This window comes from Chrysochloris asiatica, unplaced genomic scaffold, assembly GCF_000296735.1.
Source record: "Chrysochloris asiatica unplaced genomic scaffold, ChrAsi1.0 scaffold00011, whole genome shotgun sequence".
NCBI classification, from domain to species: Eukaryota; Metazoa; Chordata; class Mammalia; order Afrosoricida; family Chrysochloridae; genus Chrysochloris; species Chrysochloris asiatica.
Genome location: NW_006408529.1, coordinates 25347138 through 25366276, shown reverse-complemented (window position 1 = coordinate 25366276; position 19139 = coordinate 25347138). Strand labels below are relative to the sequence as shown.

At 36.7% G+C, this 19139-nt stretch overlaps 1 protein-coding gene across 1 annotated transcript in view; it reads left to right on the top strand.

Annotated features, from left to right (window-relative positions):
- ZDHHC2 (zinc finger, DHHC-type containing 2) overlaps nucleotides 1-7181 on the top strand; it is a 122745-nt gene extending 115564 nt beyond the window's left edge. The window contains exon 12 of the mRNA XM_006834518.1: nucleotides 7057-7181. Within this exon, the coding sequence (XP_006834581.1) occupies nucleotides 7057-7181 (125 nt within the window). The remainder of the gene's footprint in view (nucleotides 1-7056) is intronic.
- The last annotated feature ends 11958 nt before the right edge of the window (nucleotides 7182-19139 follow it).

Sequence of the window (19139 nt, the reverse complement as noted above, 5' to 3'; positions counted from 1 at the left end):
CTTATCCTACAGTGTCACATCAGGACTCCAGCAGTTACAAATAGATGTCTTTGTAGCATAATCTGTTTATAAACTTTCTGTCAATAAAAAAGCTATAGTACAATAATGTTTAGGTTTAGGAAAGAGTTGCAAAATACATATAATTTCTCATACTTACTAAGGACTACTACTGCCTCCAGGAATGTTATTACACGAGCCACTGGCCCAGCACCATACAAAGATGTCTCTCAGTGTCTTCATGATGTGCTCTGTATTTTTCGGGTCATGTAATTCAGCTGCAAAAATCTGCCCCTTATCTCCACCTGGCAGAGGAGTGACACAGAGTGGTGTGTTTATTCTTTTTAAAGTGCTGTTAAAAATAAATTTAGTAAGAGGAAGGGGTGAGCTACAGTAAAGAGTCCCTTTGAAAAAAGAAATAAACATTTACACAAAACATTTACACAAAACATTTACACAAAATAAACACCATCACATTGAACATAAAATAAAAAGTTGAACATTAAAGTTGTCTAGATAACTCTATTTAGAACACTACAATCTGAAATACTAAACCTAAGAGCAGCAAGACAGTGGCATCTAAAACAAAATGCTTTGTCAAAATACTTAATAGAAGCATTCATTAGAAGAATCCATTATCTTTTAATTCCATATATCCATGAACTTTTTGAAGCCCCTTTGTATGGTTTTTTTTTTGTGTGTGTTTGATGTATAGCTATGTAATAAAGGTAATATATGTCTGAAGTATGAGAGACAAAGTCTGGCCATCCTGGCTTCCAGGAAGCATTTTGGCTGTACTTCTTCCAACTCCAGTCTCTGGAAAAGAACATCATGCTTGGTAAAGTGGAGGGTTGAAGAAAAAGAGGAAGACCCCAACAAGCTGGACTGGCACAGTGGCAGCAGCAATGGGCTCAAGGATAGTAATTATTGTGAGGTTGGCGCAGGACTGGGCACTGTTGCATTCTGTTGTGCATAGGATCACTATGAGGTGGTACTGACTCGATGGCACCTAACAACAACAGCAAAGGTAAAATATTGTTCCTGCAATTTTCTAATTGACTAGTGTTTTGATTCTGGATGACCAGGGTCAGCTATGGATACATGAATGTACAGTTGATCAGACTGAACATAACTATGATCAAGGTTGTTGCCATTGATTCATGTCTGTCTCACAGTGACCCTTCAAGACAGGGAGAGCTGCTTGCAGAGGTTCTCCAGGTTGTAAATATTTACATAAGCAGACTGCCATATCTTTCTCCCACAGAGCGACTGGTGGGTTTAAAACAACACTGACCTTTTGTTTAGCAGCTGAGTGTTTAAACACTAAACCACCAGGGGTTCTTATAACTATGATTGTTGTTGTTGTTAAGTGCCATTGAGTTGGTTCTGACCTGTGTAGGGTTTCCAAGGAGTGGCTGGTGAGTTTGAATTGCTGACCTTGTAGTTCAAACCAGCATTGCGGTTGACTGCACTAGTATTCAAATAACTATGATTAGGATATTGAAATTTTAATGTTCTTAGTTTGATTTACCACCACTCACCTGTTAAATTTGTTGTCCTGTGGTAACTTATGTGTTGCAATGATGCTGGAAGCTATGCCATCAGTAGTTTAAACACCAGCAGGGCCATCTATTGTTGACAGGTTCCAGTGGGGCTTCCAGACTAATATAGGTCAGGAAAAAGGAGTGGACTACTTTGAATGATTAGCCATTGAAAACCATATGAATAGAAGACAAACACTGTTAGATATAGTGCTGGAAAATGAATCCCTCAAATTGGAAGATAATCAAATTACAACTAAAAAAAGGCTGCCTCCTCAAAGTAAAGTTGACCTTTACAATGTGAATGGTGCAAAGTTTTGGGGACCTTCATTTGCAGATGGGGCACAACTCAAAATGGAAAGAAACAACTGCAAATATCCATTAATAATCAGAATGTAGAATTCTGAAGTATAAATCTAAGAAAATTGGAAGTTGTCAAAAATGAAATAGAATGCATAAAGATCTGTGTTCTAGGCATTAGTCAGCTGAAATGAACAAGTATTGGTCATTTTGAATTCAACAATCATGGTTTACTCTGCCAAGGAAGAAAATTTGAAGAGAAATGGTGTCACATTCATCAACAAAAAAGAACATTTCAAGATCTACCATAAAGTACAATGTAGTCTCTGATAGGATAATATCCATACACCTACAAAAAAGAGCAATTAATGCCACTAATATTCAAATTTACACACCCAACCACCAAAGTTAGTGATGAAATTGAAGAATTCTACCAATTTCTTCATTCTGAAATAGATCAAACATGCAATCAAGATGCACTGCTAATCACTGAGGATTGGAATACAAAAATTGAGAACACAGAGAAAGGATCAGTAGTTGGAAAATATGAACTTGGTGATAGAAATGATGCTAGAGATCACATGATACAATTTTTGCAAGACCAACAACTTATTTATATTTGTACCTGTGTAGAAATCCATATTTGTGCCCATTCCAAAAAGAGGGAACCAAATGGAATGTGGAAACCATTGAACAAAATCATTAATATCACATGCAAGTAACATTTTCTTGGAGATAATTAAAAACTGGCTGTAACAATATATTGACAGGGAACTGCCAGAACTTCAAGCAGGATTCAGAAAAGGATGTGAAATTAGGGATCTTATTGCTGACATTAGATGGACCTAGTTTGAAAGCAGAGAGTACCAGAAAGATGTTTACTTGCGTTTTATTGACTATTCAAAGGCATTCAACTGTGTGGGTTTTCATACACTACAGATACCATTGTGATGCAAGGGTATTCCAGAACATTTAATTGTGTTCATGAGGAACCTGAACATAGACCAAGAGGTAGTTGTTAGAACAGAACAAAGAGATAAATGAATGGTTTTAAAACAAGAAAGATGTGCCAGGGTTGTATCATTTCACCATACTTATTCAGTCTGTATGCTGAGTAAATAATATGAGAATACATGCAAATACAAGCAAATAGTATGGTATCAGGATTGGAGGAAGATTCATTAACAACCTATGATTATGCAGATGACACAATTTTGCTTGCTGGAAGTGAAGAGGACTTGAAGTACTTACTAGTGAAAATCAAAGACTACAGCCTTCATTATGGATTGAACCTCAATATAAAGAAAACAAAAATCCTTACAACTGGACCATTAAATAACATCATGGTAAACAGAGAAAAGATTAAAGCAATCAAAGACTTCATTTTTCTTGGATCCACAATCTACACTCATGACAGCAGCAGTCAAGAAATCAAACATGTTGCATTAGACAAATCTGCTGAAAAGACTTCTTTAAAGTGTTCAAGAGCAGTGATGTCACTTTGAGGATCCAAGCCATGTTATTTTTAATGGCCTCATATACATGTGAAAGTTGGACAATTAAAAAGGAAAAGAATTGATGCATTTGAGTTACGGTGTTGGAGAATATTGACAGTACCATGGAGTGCCAGAAGAACAAAGAAATCTATCTTGGAAGAAGTACAGTCAGAATGCTCCTTAGAAGCCAAGATGGCAAGACTTTGTCTCTCATTCTTTGGACATATTGTCAGGAGGAATCAGTCATTGGAGAAGGACATCATGCTTGGTAAAGTGGAGAGTCAGGGAATAAAAGGAAGACCTACTAAAAGATGGACTGACACAATGGTAGCAACAATGGGCTCAAGCGTAACAGTTGAGAGGACAGCACAGCACACAACAGAGCATATTTTGTTCTGTTGTTCATAGGGTAGCTATGAGTCCAGACTAACTTGACAACATGTAACAACAACAACCATTTGGTTTAAATGTCTTAAGAGTTTTTTTTTTTTTGAAATAATTATTATAATGTAACTAAACCTTAGCCAACAGCACAAATAAAATATTTCATGGAACATGGGAAAATATAAAGTTTCAGAGAATTTTTTAATTAGTTCAAATTCTTAATTTCAAATGATAAGCACCACTGTTGTGAAGTCAATGCTATTACAATTTTTGAGTGTTAAATACTTTGTATGTTTACATAGTAATATCATATTTAAGCTGTCTTGATTTCCCAGTATTTTGACACAAGACTAGTGCATTTTTTTGTTGTTTGTAGATTCTCAATTAAAAACCTTGCACCAAGGATCATTCCTATCCCCTCTGTACTCAGGGTTGATAGAGATGGGCAACTTAGACATTGGCTACCTAAAATGGGGGAGGGGAGCTATAAAGGCATGAAGTGACTGGCATACAAGTTTTCAAGAGGGCATTTCGTTTCAGAGTATGCAGGGGAAGGTAGAACCCCCACTGAATAGTTTTCATTTAGTCTGGATGGATCTGATGAAAGGAGATGGGGATAAGATTCATATGATTCAATAGTGAGTAATTGTTATCATGACTAATTGTGATTGTCACAACTGTAAAGGTAGAAGTTTTATAACAAAAAGGGGGAAGTAGTTAATCTTAAAGTCCAGTAACAGAGGACCCTAGGACAATCAAGGGAGAGGAGCATGAGCAGAATGTGGGACCCTATCCAGAAAAGCAGTGACACCAGAGATGGAGGCAGAGATGATGACATAGAGAGATAGAGCAGATGGGGATGCTAGACTCATGGAAAGAGAAAGGCTGTGTGCTGGCAGCCAAGAGGTAGTCTTGCAGAATGTGCCCTTTGGTTTAAATGATTATATATTCCTGTATGTTTTGGTGAACATCCAAAACAAAACAAAACAAAAATCAGAAGGAATAGAGCAAATACTATTGAATGACAATGCATGGAGGGGATTGTAATCACTGCAATGAAACAAAATCAGATAAGCTGAGTGTAAAACTGATGTTCTCCCATGTAAACTATCACTCAATTCACAATAAAAACTTAAAAAACACCTTTCACCATATAAAGACACATAGTAGATACTAATATATATATACATATATAAATAATCAACTTAAAGTAAAAAAAATCACAAAATCTTGATTTATATTTTAATATAGGACATTAGTGGTCATACTAACCAAATGACAGCATGAATCAGCTACTACAAAGACCTAAAAAAAATGTGATTTTCTGATTTAATGTTTTTCATTCCCCAAAATATACCCCAAAATAACATTTTTAAAAATTAACTTTTGTCTAAGTCTAATGAATGCTAGACTTTTAAAAATACTTTTTTTCCCTGTAACTCAGATTTCATTCAGTACTCAGTTATATTCAGTAATGTACAATTTAAATACATTCCTAAGTAATACCTTATATTATCTTTCTCCTCTTTTTGAACTACATTAATAAATGATCTGTGAGCTTTTATATAATATTTTCTAGTTCAGCAACTTTCCAGGTAATTGTAATATGTGGCACCGTGGGCTAGTGTGCTGGACTTCAAAGTCAACATGAATCTCAAGGTTGGTGATTCAAGTTCAACAGCTGCTCCTTGGAAACTCTATAGAGGGTAGCTATGGACCAGAACCAACTCGACAGAACTTAGCAACAACAACTACTCTATAATAGTGCTAAAGAGTAGATTGTTGTTAGATGCCATCTAGCTGATCTGACCCCGTGTGTACAGAGTTGTTGTTGTTAAGTGCCATTGAGTTGGTATCCACTCATAGTGACCCTATGCACAACAGAACAAAACACTGCCCAGTCCTGGGCCAACCTCACAATCATTGCTCAGCCTGTCTCCATCACTACCATTACTGTGCCAGTCCATCTTATTGATGGTCTTCCTCTTTTTCTCCAACACTTCACTTTACCAAACATGATGTGGCCCCTCCTAGCTCTCCAGGACTGGTCCCTCCTCATAATGTGTTCAAAGTATGAGAGACGAAGTCTGGCCATTCTGGCTTCCAAGTAGCACTCCAGCTGTACTTCTTTCAACACAGATCTGTTTGTTGTTTTGACAGTCCATGGTACTTTTAATATTCTCCTCCAGATCATAACTCAGATGCATCACTTGTTCTATGGTGTGCCTTATTCACTGTCCAACTTTCACATACATATGAGGTTAGGGAAAATACCCTGGCTTGGGTCAGGCGCACCTTAGTCCTCAAATTGACATCTTTTCTCTTCAACACTTTGAAGAGGTCTTGTGCAGCAGATTTGCCTAATGCTATATGTCATTTAGTTTCTTGACGTCTGCTTCTATGAGTGTTGATGGTTGATCTTAGCAAAATGAAGTCTTTGACAACTTCAGTCTTTTCTTCATTTATATAGATGTGGTTTATTGGTCCAGCGGTGAGGATTTTTGTTTTGTTTTTGAGATGCAACCCATACTGACAATTGTGGTCTTTGATCTTCATCAATATTTTAAGTCCTCTTTACTTTCACTAAGCAAGGTTGTATCATCTGCATCTCGCAGGTTGTTAATGCAGAGTAGAGTGCTCCATAGGGTTTTCAAAGCCATGACCTATTGGAAGTTGATTTCCAGACATTCCTTCTGACGTGCCTTAGAGTGGGTTTAAACTGCCAACTTCTTTACTATCATGGAGCACTTAATAATTTGCACCACCCAGAGACTCCAAAGAGTAGATTCGAGGTTTAACTTGTACAACCTTCCCTTTTAGATACCCTAGATTTTAAAAAACACGCACACACAAAGCAACAACAACAAAAACCACTGTGCTTCTATGCACATGAAGTTTCAAAAGTATTTCCCTAAATGTCCCTTCCAACTTGCAATTCCTAAACTGTTGGCTTCAGAGTCATGCTGAACTAAGACCCTAAACCCTGCCACTCAAGTTCTGGCCCATTTACCAGCAACATTGGCATCACCTGTGAGCTTGTTAGAACTGCAGAGTCTTGGAGAGTGCTCCAGTCTTCCTGAACCAGAAGTTCTGTATCTAGTAACATGATCTTCATTGTGCATCTTTTATATGCACATTCAAATTTGAAAAGCATTGATCTTAAAAGTTTATATTCAAGACCCAATCTATTGAGACTTCTAGCATGGAAAACATTAATTTTGAAGAAGGGATGTTATTGCAACAAACAATAACTGAGTTGGTAAGTTTTTTGCTTTGTTTCTTGTTTCTTTTTAAATTTACGGTTAATACTAATTTCATGTCTTCTGTTTTATTTGTAGCTGTCAGTGGTATAGATGGATGGAAGAGATTTCTACAGAAAGGTGCACTGACCAGTTCCTCCCATTTCCTGTTGTCTGGATATGTAGACTGTGAACTGATTAGTTCTCCTGGAGCCATGATTTAACACAGAATGGACTTTTTATACAGTATACAGATTGTTTCAAGTAACACAAATTCCTGTTAAATATTAGTACAAATTATGGTTTATGGATCAAGGGGAGGAATATATTTTATCATAAAAACTTGGAATAAATTCATGGTCTGGTTTCATCCAAAAATTTGGGTAGCACAATTTATCACATAAAATCTAATTTTCTGATTCAGAAAGTTGAGAATTTTAAGATACTGTTTTGAGATTTAAAAGATTTAGACACATTACAATTATAAGCTTCATTTATGAAACCTGCTGGTTACCTGTGAAAATGTAGCAAGTCTGTTCTTTGTTTATTCCCTCTCATGTGAATGCCAGCCTCAGACTGAGAGAATTGTTGCTCCTTTGAATTCTTTGCAAAGTGCCAGTGGCCTGCAGTTGAAGATCACCATTCAGAAGATTTTAATCCAGTCTAGTCCTTGCCTTTGCTCTCTGCTGGAAAACTAATAAGAATATTGAAGCCTAAAGTCCTGATTAAACAATTGGCTAGAAAATGCTAATCATAACGAATGCATTTTACTTGCATCGGAAACATATTGTTCTTCTCTTCTAGTCTTCCTAGACTGCGGGTAGGAGCTGGGAGACAGTCTATGATCACAATTAGTTTATGACATTCTTTTGTCATATTAGTTTATGACATTCTTTTCTCAATTTGGCTTAAAATATAACATTTTAGATTATTTATCCTATTGAATGTAGCAAAATATGGTGAATTTCTATTACTATTACCTGATGAGTCAATACAAGAATCCTCTAGTGATAGCTGAATTATTTCTATGGCCTCTCAACAAAACCATGATAGGGCTCCTCAAACACCTGTTTAGATTAAATTATGCGGTTATCAAACAAATACCAGAATCTCTGGAAATTTAGTTCAAGTTGAACTAAAGTAACATGCTATTGGGGACTTTAGTTTCAGATAAACTAAAGTGATGTATTTGTTGATGCCAAAATTTTCGTCTTCAGGAAATATACTGAGAAGCTTTTGTGCCTTGTATGCACTATTTTAAAAAACATTTTTTTGTTTGTGTTTTTGTTCTTGTCATTTGAATGGGCTATATGTGAGTTTTGTAACTATAATTAGCAAATGAACTAATAGGCCTGTATATTTATTTTGGTACTGACTTTAAAAGTTACCTTTTAAAACAACACAGCTAAAGAAGTGATATTTAATCAAAGAGAAAATGGTATTAAACTTCACAAAATCTTTGTTAGACAAAAATTCAACACAAAGTAAACTAGAAGACCAGAGGAATAATAATGGAGTAAAAGATCCTTGCAATTATTTTTCCTTGCTAAAATTTTTGAGAATTTTATATTAAATGAGTTTATGGAAGAATCAGTGTTAGCCAAATGCATTTTACAGTAATTTGAGGGAAATTCTTTGAACAATAGCAAGGCAGTCTTCTTCAGATTTCTTTTTGAGAGCCAAAAATTTTAATCTAATAACCTGCTTTAAGAAATCATAGAAGATATGATACATTTTTACTTTCATCTTGACTTAAAGCATTTTTATGGTCATCATTTTTCATTACCTGAAGTGCCAGATTAGAACCTGTAGCTACTACTAGAAGTTTTAAAGGCCACAGCAGCATGTAATCTATTAAAAGTTTAATGCAGTCTGATTTTTTTCAAAGCACAGTACTATAGCTGTTTTCCTGGACAAGATTCTGTTAGCTGTTCTACCTTGTCAAACTGGAAGCTAAGACAAAAAGGGGGATCTTTCGTCTTTACTTGCTAGCATATACTGTTAATATTTTCCCCTTTAGATCTTTTATGTGATTATTGAAATACATCAATCAAGACACAAAATGATTTTATTTGAGAAAATAAAAATGCTTTTATTTAGCTATAATAGTTGCCTTTTTGTTTTTATACTATGGTCAACCTTCAATGAGTTTTTATTTTTTTAGTTCTAGAAAATTATCACTTTTTGGAGATGATTCCATATCTCATTAGTTGTGAAGTAGATATTATATCTGAGTGGATAGAGCAACAAATAAACCTACATTTTGTGAATATTTATAAAATTTGCCTTCAAGATATTTTAAACATTTTACTTTTTTAGAAGTCAATGGCCTAACTCAAAGTTGAAGACAAATTTAGACTTCAGCTGGTTATCCACTAAACTGATCATTTTTATTTTTCCTGTTTCAGAGATTCTACTATGCAGACATTAGAATTTAAGAAGTTTTTCATTTAACAACTATTGGCCAAACTGCCTCTTATGCATTAGTTAGATTTTTGCTGTTGGGCAATAGAAGAGGTTTTGTGTTTTCAAAGATAAAGGGAAAAAAAATTGCTTCTAAATATAAATGACTAAACATTCAAGGAAATGCATATCCACATATTCCTTCCACAATACCCAAATAAAGTCTGGTTGATCATCTTTATTAGCTGTTTATATGAAATTGCCTTTGCGCTGACAATCTAAATTGTTTTGAACATATATTTTTCTTTATAGTCTACCAAGGCTGCTAATAGCAAAATTCATGTGTACGACCTGGTTAGAATATAGGAAGTATTGGTGAATGGTGAAATTACTCATTGTTATTGTTAAGTGCCGAGTCGGTTCTGACTCTTAGCGACCCTGTATAGGGTTTCCGAGGAGCATCTGGTGGGTTTGAACCACTAACCTTACGGTTAGCAGTCAAATGGTGTGGTGGCATAGGATAAGCACTGAACTGCCAACTGCGAAGTTGGCGATTCAAACCCACCAGCTGCTCCTCGGAAACCCTATACAGTGTTGCTATGAGTCAGAACAAACTCGACAGTACTTAAGAACAACAGCAACAGGAAATAAACTATGAAATTCAAGTACACTGTAATCATCAGAGAACTATTGAAAACATGGCATATGTTTAACAAAACTATATTCACTAGGGAAATCAAATACAAAATATTTATAAATGTGTACAAAAATTATGCTAGCCATCTTATGATTTATGCATCAAGAAAACAATGTGAAATACTCAATCATATTATGAACTATAGCTTTCCCCCTATTTTGAAATACATGTAAGCTTGCTTGGATTGATTCTGAAGTCACACCATAGACTGATGTATACCATATTTTATGTAAAAAGCATGTGCGTTATCCAGTTTATGTAAACTGCATGACCCCTTCACCTGTTAGTTCCCGATGCATTATGAGAGTTATATGTGTGTGTTCTTTTTATGGACATGTTATATCCAAAACTAGGGTACTCATTATATGATCACATATTTATCTATAAAAGTGATGGCTCTGATACCTTTTATCAGTTAAAAAAATAAAAGTACAAACATACACAAATCACATAAATTGGTAAATGCAAACCCACTTACACTATAAACTATGTGAACAAGATTGGAGATATCTCCAGTACCACCATTCCTCAACGGATTTTTCACAAATAGCATATATCGCTAGGTAAGATCCTGCTGTAGAAAAATGTTTTTGCAGCCTCCACTACTTTTTCGATACTTCACTTAAATGTGGAAGTGTTCCCTGTTATACATCAGACATATTTGTTAAGCTTTTACAAAGATACCACTGGAGTTTTTTAACCTTGTCTTGGTAAAAATTTATAGAGTCTAATTTTTATTGATGTTTTCATAATTTGATCATGTAACTTATTATTAAAAGCATTAAATAAATGCCAATCTTAAAGCAATTTGATTTTAAAATTGAGCATTCTGTTCTCTACTGGACTTCCTTTAGAATGTACTATTAAAAGAACTTATTTTGTTACTTGACACAGGAAATGGTTGTTGTATATTATAATGATACTCACCACACAAATTTCTTTTCTCTTTGCTATGATAGACTTGCTCTTCTTTCATAATAGTGTCCTAATTTGTAAGCAGGGGACATCATTGAAGGGATGAATTCAAGGAGGTTTATTTCAAAGAAGGCCCCTGGGTGTTTGTGCTCAACTAAAGAGTACAGCCTTTGGTATGGATTGCATCTCAATGTAAAGAAAATAAAAATCCTCACCACTGGACCAATAAACATTCTTATCAATGGAGAAAAGATTGAAGTTGTCAAGGACTTCATTCTTCTTGGATCAACTATCAACACTCATGGAAGAAGCAGTCAAGAAATCAAACAACGTATTGCATTAGACAAATCTGCTGCACAAGACCTTTTAAAGTGTTAAAGAGCAAAGATGTCAGCTTCATGACTAAGGTGCATCTGACCCAAGACATGGTATTTTCAATAACCTCATATGCATGTGAAAACTGGACAGTGAATAAGGAAGACCGTAGAAGAATTGATGCTTTTGAGTTATGGTGTTTGAGGAGAATATTGAAAGTGCCTTGGGCTGCCAAAAGAACGAAGAGATCTGTGTTGGAAGAAGTGCAACCAGAGAGCTCCTTGGAGGCCAGGATGGCCAAGCTTCATCTCTCATACTTCGGACATATTGTCAGGATGGACCAGTCTCTGGAGGAGGATATCATGTTTGGTAACGTGGAGTGTTAGAGAAAAAGAAGAAGATCCCCAGTGAACTGAATTGGCAAAATGGCAGCATCAATGGGCTCAAGCGTGGTTAACAATTGTGAGGTTGGCCCAGGACCAGGCAGTGTTTCGTTCTGTTGTGCATAGGGTGGCTATGAATCAGTACTGACTCGATGATACCTAACATCAATTAACCGATAGGTTGGAAGTTTGACTCCACCCATTGGCACCATGCAAGAAAGGCCTGGGAACTGCTTCTACAAAGATTGCCCCAAACCAAACTCATTGTTATCAAGTTGACACCAACTCATAAGAAAACTTCATGCAGCAGTTCTACTCGGTTAATACATGGAGTTACCATGAGTTGGAATAGACTCGTTAGCAATGAGCTTGGCTTTGGTGTGTTTCCAAAAAAAAAATCCTGTGGGTCAAAAGCCATGAACATGAAGTATATTCTAGTACAATGTCAGTGTGGCAGGAGGCTCTGAAATGGGCTGCTTTTTCCATCCTCAAACAAAATCCCTTTAGACTGTGAGTAAAGAGGATGCTCTACCATGTCCAGCTTGGGTTACTAATAATGTCTCTTTATCCCTTGATTGTTCTTATGTCAACAAAAAGCCCATCTTGGCTTGAAATTTTGGGCAGTGTCAAAAGAAACAATTTAAAATTACCTGCACCCCTTGCTAATTTCAGAAAAGTGACAGTAAAAACAAAACTGATGATAATATTGAAAAGACAGACCTTTCTTTGGTGACAGTATTTACAGCTACTATCCAGTATTTCGGAATTGTTAAATGGCAGTTGAGGGAAAATGTATTTAAGATTATTTATTCATTACTTGAAGGAGCTCTGGTAGCGTGGTGGTTATGAGTTGGGCTGCTAGCCTTGAGGTCAGCAGTTCTAAACTATCAGCTGTCTCGCAGGGGAAGATGAGGCTTTCTGCTTCCGTAAAGATTCACAGCCTTGGGAACCCTATAGAGGGTTGCTATGAGTTGGTACCAACTCCACGGCACACCACCATCACCACTACCATTCCTTACTTGACTTGTTTTGGAGCACCACCTAAAACCAAAGGAGAACTTTTGATCATTCATTTTAAGCCCATGTGTATATTACATAAGGGAGCTCCTTACTGCTGGGAAAGGACTGTATTACATATGATTTTACCTGAAACAACACAAGCTATGATCTCTGTTGTGGCTTCCATGGAACATTTAACAGTGTAATGAGCTCATTCCTGACCTGAATCTATTAATAGTTGATAGTTCTTATTTGATCGATACAGATGTTTAACCAGTCTCAGAAAAACAATCCTTCAAAAGTAGAAGTTTGTTGATGCTGAATTAAAGAACTGATACCAAGGAATATATCTATTCTGCTTCTTACTCAACTATGAAAGCAAGCTATAATTGTCGTGTTTAACTGCCGGGATATATGGCCCTCACAGCACATAACAATAAAAGCCTAGTGTTAAAAACATCTTAAATAACTGTTTCAAACATTTATTGTGTGAAAGTTAAATATTAAAACAAGCAACTTTAATTACACACTAATCTTAAAGTGCAAGCATGTTTTAAGCTTCTTCAGAAACCTTAAAACAAGAAGCAAGAAGTCGAGAATTTTCATGAACCCCTGAATGGCTATACAGAATTAACTAAAAGTTTGTATTGTTGAGTGTTGTCGAATCGGTTCCAACTCATAGCAATCCTGTATAGGGGTTATGAGGAGCGGCTGGTACATTTGAACCACTGAGTTTGTGGTTAGCAGTCCAGTACATATCCTATCAGCATACGTTTTATTGCACTTTCGCTTCACAGATACTATTTTGTTACAAATGGAATGTTTGTGGCAACACTGCATTTAGCAAGTCTCTCGGGGCCATCTTCACAGAGACACATCACTTTGTGTCTGTCACATTTTGGTAATTCTCACAGTATTTCAAACATTTTCATAATGCTATTGTACACTAATAGACTACAGCATAGTATAAAGCTAACTTTTATGTACTCAGAAACCAAAAAATTCAACTGACATGCCTTATTGTGATATTCGCTTATTGCTGTGATTTGGAACTCAACCTGCAACATCTCTGAGGTAAGCCTGTATACACATGTACAGCTCAAGAAGAGATGCTTGCTTGTTTGTTTTTATATCTACTCTCTTTAGACGTGTGTTTTTCAGGGATATTTATCATCTCAATATTTATGGTCTCTGATGCCAGGTGCTTCAGGGACAGATGCTGATTCCACTTGTCCGTAGATGGTTCTGTCTCCTGGGGTTCAACCCATTTGCAACAAAGGCAAGTTTAAAACTAGTAGCTGCCAGCTATTGCTTTGTATATTTCAGACTCTCTTCCTACACCAGTTAGTAAATGACAGTTTCTATGCAGCAGAAGAAAAGCTAGCTTTATCTTCAAGAGAAGGAAAAAGACCCCTACGTTTAACAAAAAGACATTGGCTAACAAGGAACAATGTTCATTCTCATTTAGAAAAACAAAAACAAAAATGGTGAATGACACCACAAAGGAAAGTAGTTCCTGTCAAAAACACTTAACACTTACGACATAATACAGCTATTAAGATGTAAAACGTAAATTCCTTTAGGTTTTTCAAAGCAAAACTCCCTAACAATTTGGAAGCCAAACACAATATTCACTCTGGTGGGAAAACCAACCAACCACACTGCCTCTGAGTCAATTCCAACTCAGAGTGACTCTATTGACAAGAGTAGAATTACTCCATAGAAGAGGAGTCAATTAAGAAGCAATTTCCCCTCCTGTGACACTAAAGGGAACATGAAATTCATGAACGTCTCTCTTATACAATGAAGTCCCGCTTGCCAGAAGAGTCACTATGAGTCAACATCGACTAGACAGCACTTAACAACAATCTTAAAGAAAATTAACAGTAATTTTGGAGGAAGGTGGCTTGGTTCACTCAGTAACTACATACTATGTATGGCTATGAAGCAAAGAAATGGATTTCTACAAGAGACAAATTAATTGCTCACGTGTATATAGAGGACAATCAGCTTTATACCTCCCATTCTAAGCACAGCCCTTGGCCCAGAGCATTCTCTGCTATGGGAGACTAGAAACTGGGTCTCCCTCCCTCTGTTTTTTTCTCCTGTGAGAAGTCTATCCTCCTGTTTTGTGCACATAGTAACAGTCCCTATTCTGTTCATACATGACCACATGGCACTCTGCCAACCCCACTTCTCCCTCTCCCTGGCAGGGAGGGAACTGTCTCTTTCACTGAACCACAGTGGGGTGTGCTCATATTCGCTCTGCACCAGAGGCAGGTGATTCAGTGGCCATGGAGATCAGTGCTCACAATTGAAGTTGACCTAGCTCTGTCTCTTCTTAGTGTAAGAGAAACATTGTTCCATGAATTGGGATTTGTGTCCTTTGTTGGTGACCTTGAAATTTGATAGGACAGAGTTAACTTTTATACTCCACCTTAAATATAATTGCATAATACAATAGACAATTGTGTTAAATTTAACTTGTTAAAATGAGTCTTGAGAAAGCGCATGTCTTTTCTTGGAATTCATATTCCATGCTGAGTTTCATTTATGTTCATTCCTACTTTTTTTTTTTTTTTAAGTTTTTAAAATCAAAAATGATGAGGAATTCTGTAGGGCTTGGATGATTTGTGTATAACCCTACATTTCTACAATGTTTTAAGAAATAATTAAAAGCAATGTTGTCATATATGAAACGCCAACCCTCATAATAAATTATGTTCCCACCCCCTGGCAAATGGTATGTGTGAATCTGCCTTCAGTCACCATAAAATACCTAAATGTAGAACTGTTTAATCAATATTATTTTTCCTATCCCTTTGAACTTAAAAATGTTAGGTTCCACCTCTCGTCTGTCAAGTTTGTTATACTGTGGTGACTTGCGTGTTGTTGTGATGCTGGAAGTTATATCAATGGTGTTTTATATACCATCAAGGTCACCATGGTGGGCAGGTTTCACTGGTGTTTCCAAATAGACAAGGAAGAATAGGCGAACTACTTCTGAAAGGTTAGTCCCTGAGAACCTCATGACGCACAGCAGAACCTTGTCAGATATAGTGCAAGAAGATGAACCCCTCAGGTTGGAAGGCACTCAGAACATGACCAGGGAAGAGCTGCCTTGTAAAAGTAGAGTTGGCTATAACAATGTGAATGGAGCAAAGTTTTCAGGACTTTCATTTGTTGATGGGGCACAACTCAAAATGAGAAAAAATAGCTGAAGACATCCATTAATAATTGAAACATGAAATGTACAAAGCATGAATCTAAGAAAACGGCAAGTTGCCAAAAATGAAATGGAACACTTGATGATTGCTGTCCTAGACTTTAGTGAGCAGAAATGGACTGGTCTTGGTCATTTTGAATTAGATAATCATATGGGTTACTGTGCTGGGAACATACAATTGAAGAGGAAAGGCTTCGATTCACTGTCAAAAATAACATTTCAAGATCTATCTTGAAGCATAATGTCTGTGATATGATAATATCCATATACCTAAAGTAAGACCAGAGTCCTAATGTGGTGCCTGTGGGTTAATGCGCCAGACTGCAAAGCCATTTGAACTGCAAGGTCGGTGGTTCAAGCTCACCAGCTGCTATTTGGAAACCCTTTACAGGGTCGCTATGGGTCGGAATCGACTCGACAACACTTGACAACAACAACAAAAGGAAGACCATCTAGAACATTATGAATTGTAGCAGAACATTTTCAGATAGATTGCCAGAAGATGATAACAATATGAAGAGCAACAGAATAGTATCAGATATAGTGCCAGAAAATGAGCCCCTCAGGCTGGAAGGAACTCAAAATATGATTGGGGAAGAGCTGCTTCCTTAGAGTTCACCATGATGACGTGACTAGAGTAAAGCTTTGTTGTTGTTGTTAAATGTTGTCGAGTCGATTCCAACCCATAGTTACCCTGTATAGGGTTTCCAAGGAGCTTTAGGGAACTTCATTTGCTGATGGGGCACAACTCAAATTGAGGAGAAATAGAAGCTAATATCCACTAATAATTTGAATATGGAATGTATGAAGTATGAATCTAAGAAAATTGGAAAGTTGTCAAAAATGAAATGAATCAATATCCTAAGCATTGTTGATGTTAAGTGTGAATCAGTTCTGACTCACACAGACCTGTATAGGTTTTCCAATTAGCAGCTGGTGAATTTGAACTGCTGACTCTGTGGTTCAACTGCTGACCCTGTGACCTTATAGGTGAATGCTTATCCTACAGTGCCACACAGTGCTCCATTCTAGGCATTAGTGAGCTGAAATGGACTACTATTGGCATTTTCAATCTGACAATCACATAGTTTACTACGACAGAACGACAAATTCAAGAGGAATGGCATCACATTCATCATCATAAAGAAAATTTCAAGATCTATCTTGAAGCACAATGCTGTCTGTGATAGGATAATATCCATAAACCTACAAGGATGACCATTGAATACCATTATTATTCAAATATATGTACTAACCGCTAAAGTCAGTGATGATGAAACTGAAGAATTCTACCAACTTCTTCAGTCTGAAATCAATCAAGATGCATTGGTAATTACTGGTGATTGAAATGTGAAGGTTGAAAACAAAGAGAAAGGATCAGTAGTTGGAAAATATGGTCTTGGTGGTAGAACTGATGCTGGAGATCACATGATCGAATTTTGCAAGACAAATGAGGCTTTCATTGCAAACACCTTTTGGAGAAAACATAAACAGTGACTCTTTACACATGACCTCACCAGATAGCATATGCATGAATCAAATTGACTACATCTGTGGGAAGAAATGGTGGAAAGCTAAACATCATTAGCCAAAACAAGGCCAGGGCCAGACCGTGGAACAGACCATCAATTGCTCGTATGCAAATTCAGGCTGAAGCTGAAGAAAATCCAAACAATTATGACATTGGACACATCTAATATGAATTTAGAGACCATCTCACAAAAGATTTGATGCATTGGACATTGATGAATGAAAAACAGAAGAGCTGTGGAGTGACATCCAGAACATCATACAGGAAAAAGCAAAAAGTCATTAAAAAGACAGGAAAGTAAAGATCAAAATGGCTACCAAAAGAGACTGAAATTTTCCTCAGGGCAGAGATGCTAAAGTGAAGAGCTGAAGAGAAAACTTCAAAGAGCTTCTCAAGAAGACAAAGTCAACTATTATAATGAAACGTGCAAAGATGTGGAGTTAGAACACATTCAGCATTTCTCAAGTTGAAAGAACCGAAGACAAATTTCGAACAGAAGACAAAATTGATAGAATACAAAATGCAGCACTGGAGGTGCTCACCCACCTAAGATTTGCAATATTGAAGAATTTCATGGGAAAAAAAATTAAATGATGCAGAAAGCATCTAAAGAAGATGGAAGGCACACACAGAGTCGCTGTATTAAAAAGAAGTGGTTGATATTCAACCATTTCAAGAGGTAGCATATGATTAAGAACTGATGGTCCTGAAGGAAGAGGTCCAGGCTGCACTAAAGAAATTGGTGAGAAACAAGTATCCAAGAATTGGCAGAATACAAAATGCAGCACTACAGGTGCTCACCCATCCATGCCAAGAAATTTGGAAGACAGCTACCTGGGCCAGTTCGTTGGAAGAGATCCATATCTATGCCCATTCCAAAAAGTGGTGATGTAATGGAATGTGCACATCATGGAACAGTATCATTAATATCATGCAAGTAAAAAAGTTTTTTTGCAATTAAAATTTTGCTGAACAAAAAATGGTTGCAATAGTACATCAACAGGGAACTGCTAGATATTCAAGCAAGATTCAGAAGGGGATGTTGAACTAGGGATATTGCTAGGGATGTCAGATGCTTCCTGGCTGAAAGATGAGGCTATCAGAAAGATGTTTACTTGTGTTTTATTAAGTATGAAAAGGTTTCACTGTGAGGATCATGAAAGGTATAACAACATTGCAAACAATGAGTATTCCAAAGCACTGAAGTGTGCTCATGAGGAACATGTCCATAGACCAAGAGGCAGTCATTAGCACAGAACAAGGAAATACTGACTGGTTTAAAAGCAGGAAAAGTATACATCAGGGTTCTATCATTTCACCATTCTTTTAAAAAGTTTTTATTGTGAATTGAGTGAAAGTTTACAGGGCAGTTTATCAGATTTTTATTCAACAAATCAAACACTTTGTTTCATTATAATGATTATAATACCCTCCATGTACCATCAGATAACAGTATTTCTATTCATTTTAGATTTTTTTTTTTTTTTACACCAACAAAAGGCACCTTCTGCAAGTCGCCTCCTGGTCGCCAACTTTTCATCCCTCTCTTCCCATGAATCTAGAGTCCTCAGCTGCTCCCTCTCTCCATGTCCCCATCTCTGCCTCCATCTCTGGTGTCACTGCTTCTCTGGATAAGGTCCCGCATTCCATTTGTGCTCTTCTCCCTTGATGGTCCTAGGGACCTCCGCTCCTAGACTGAAAAGTTAATCACTC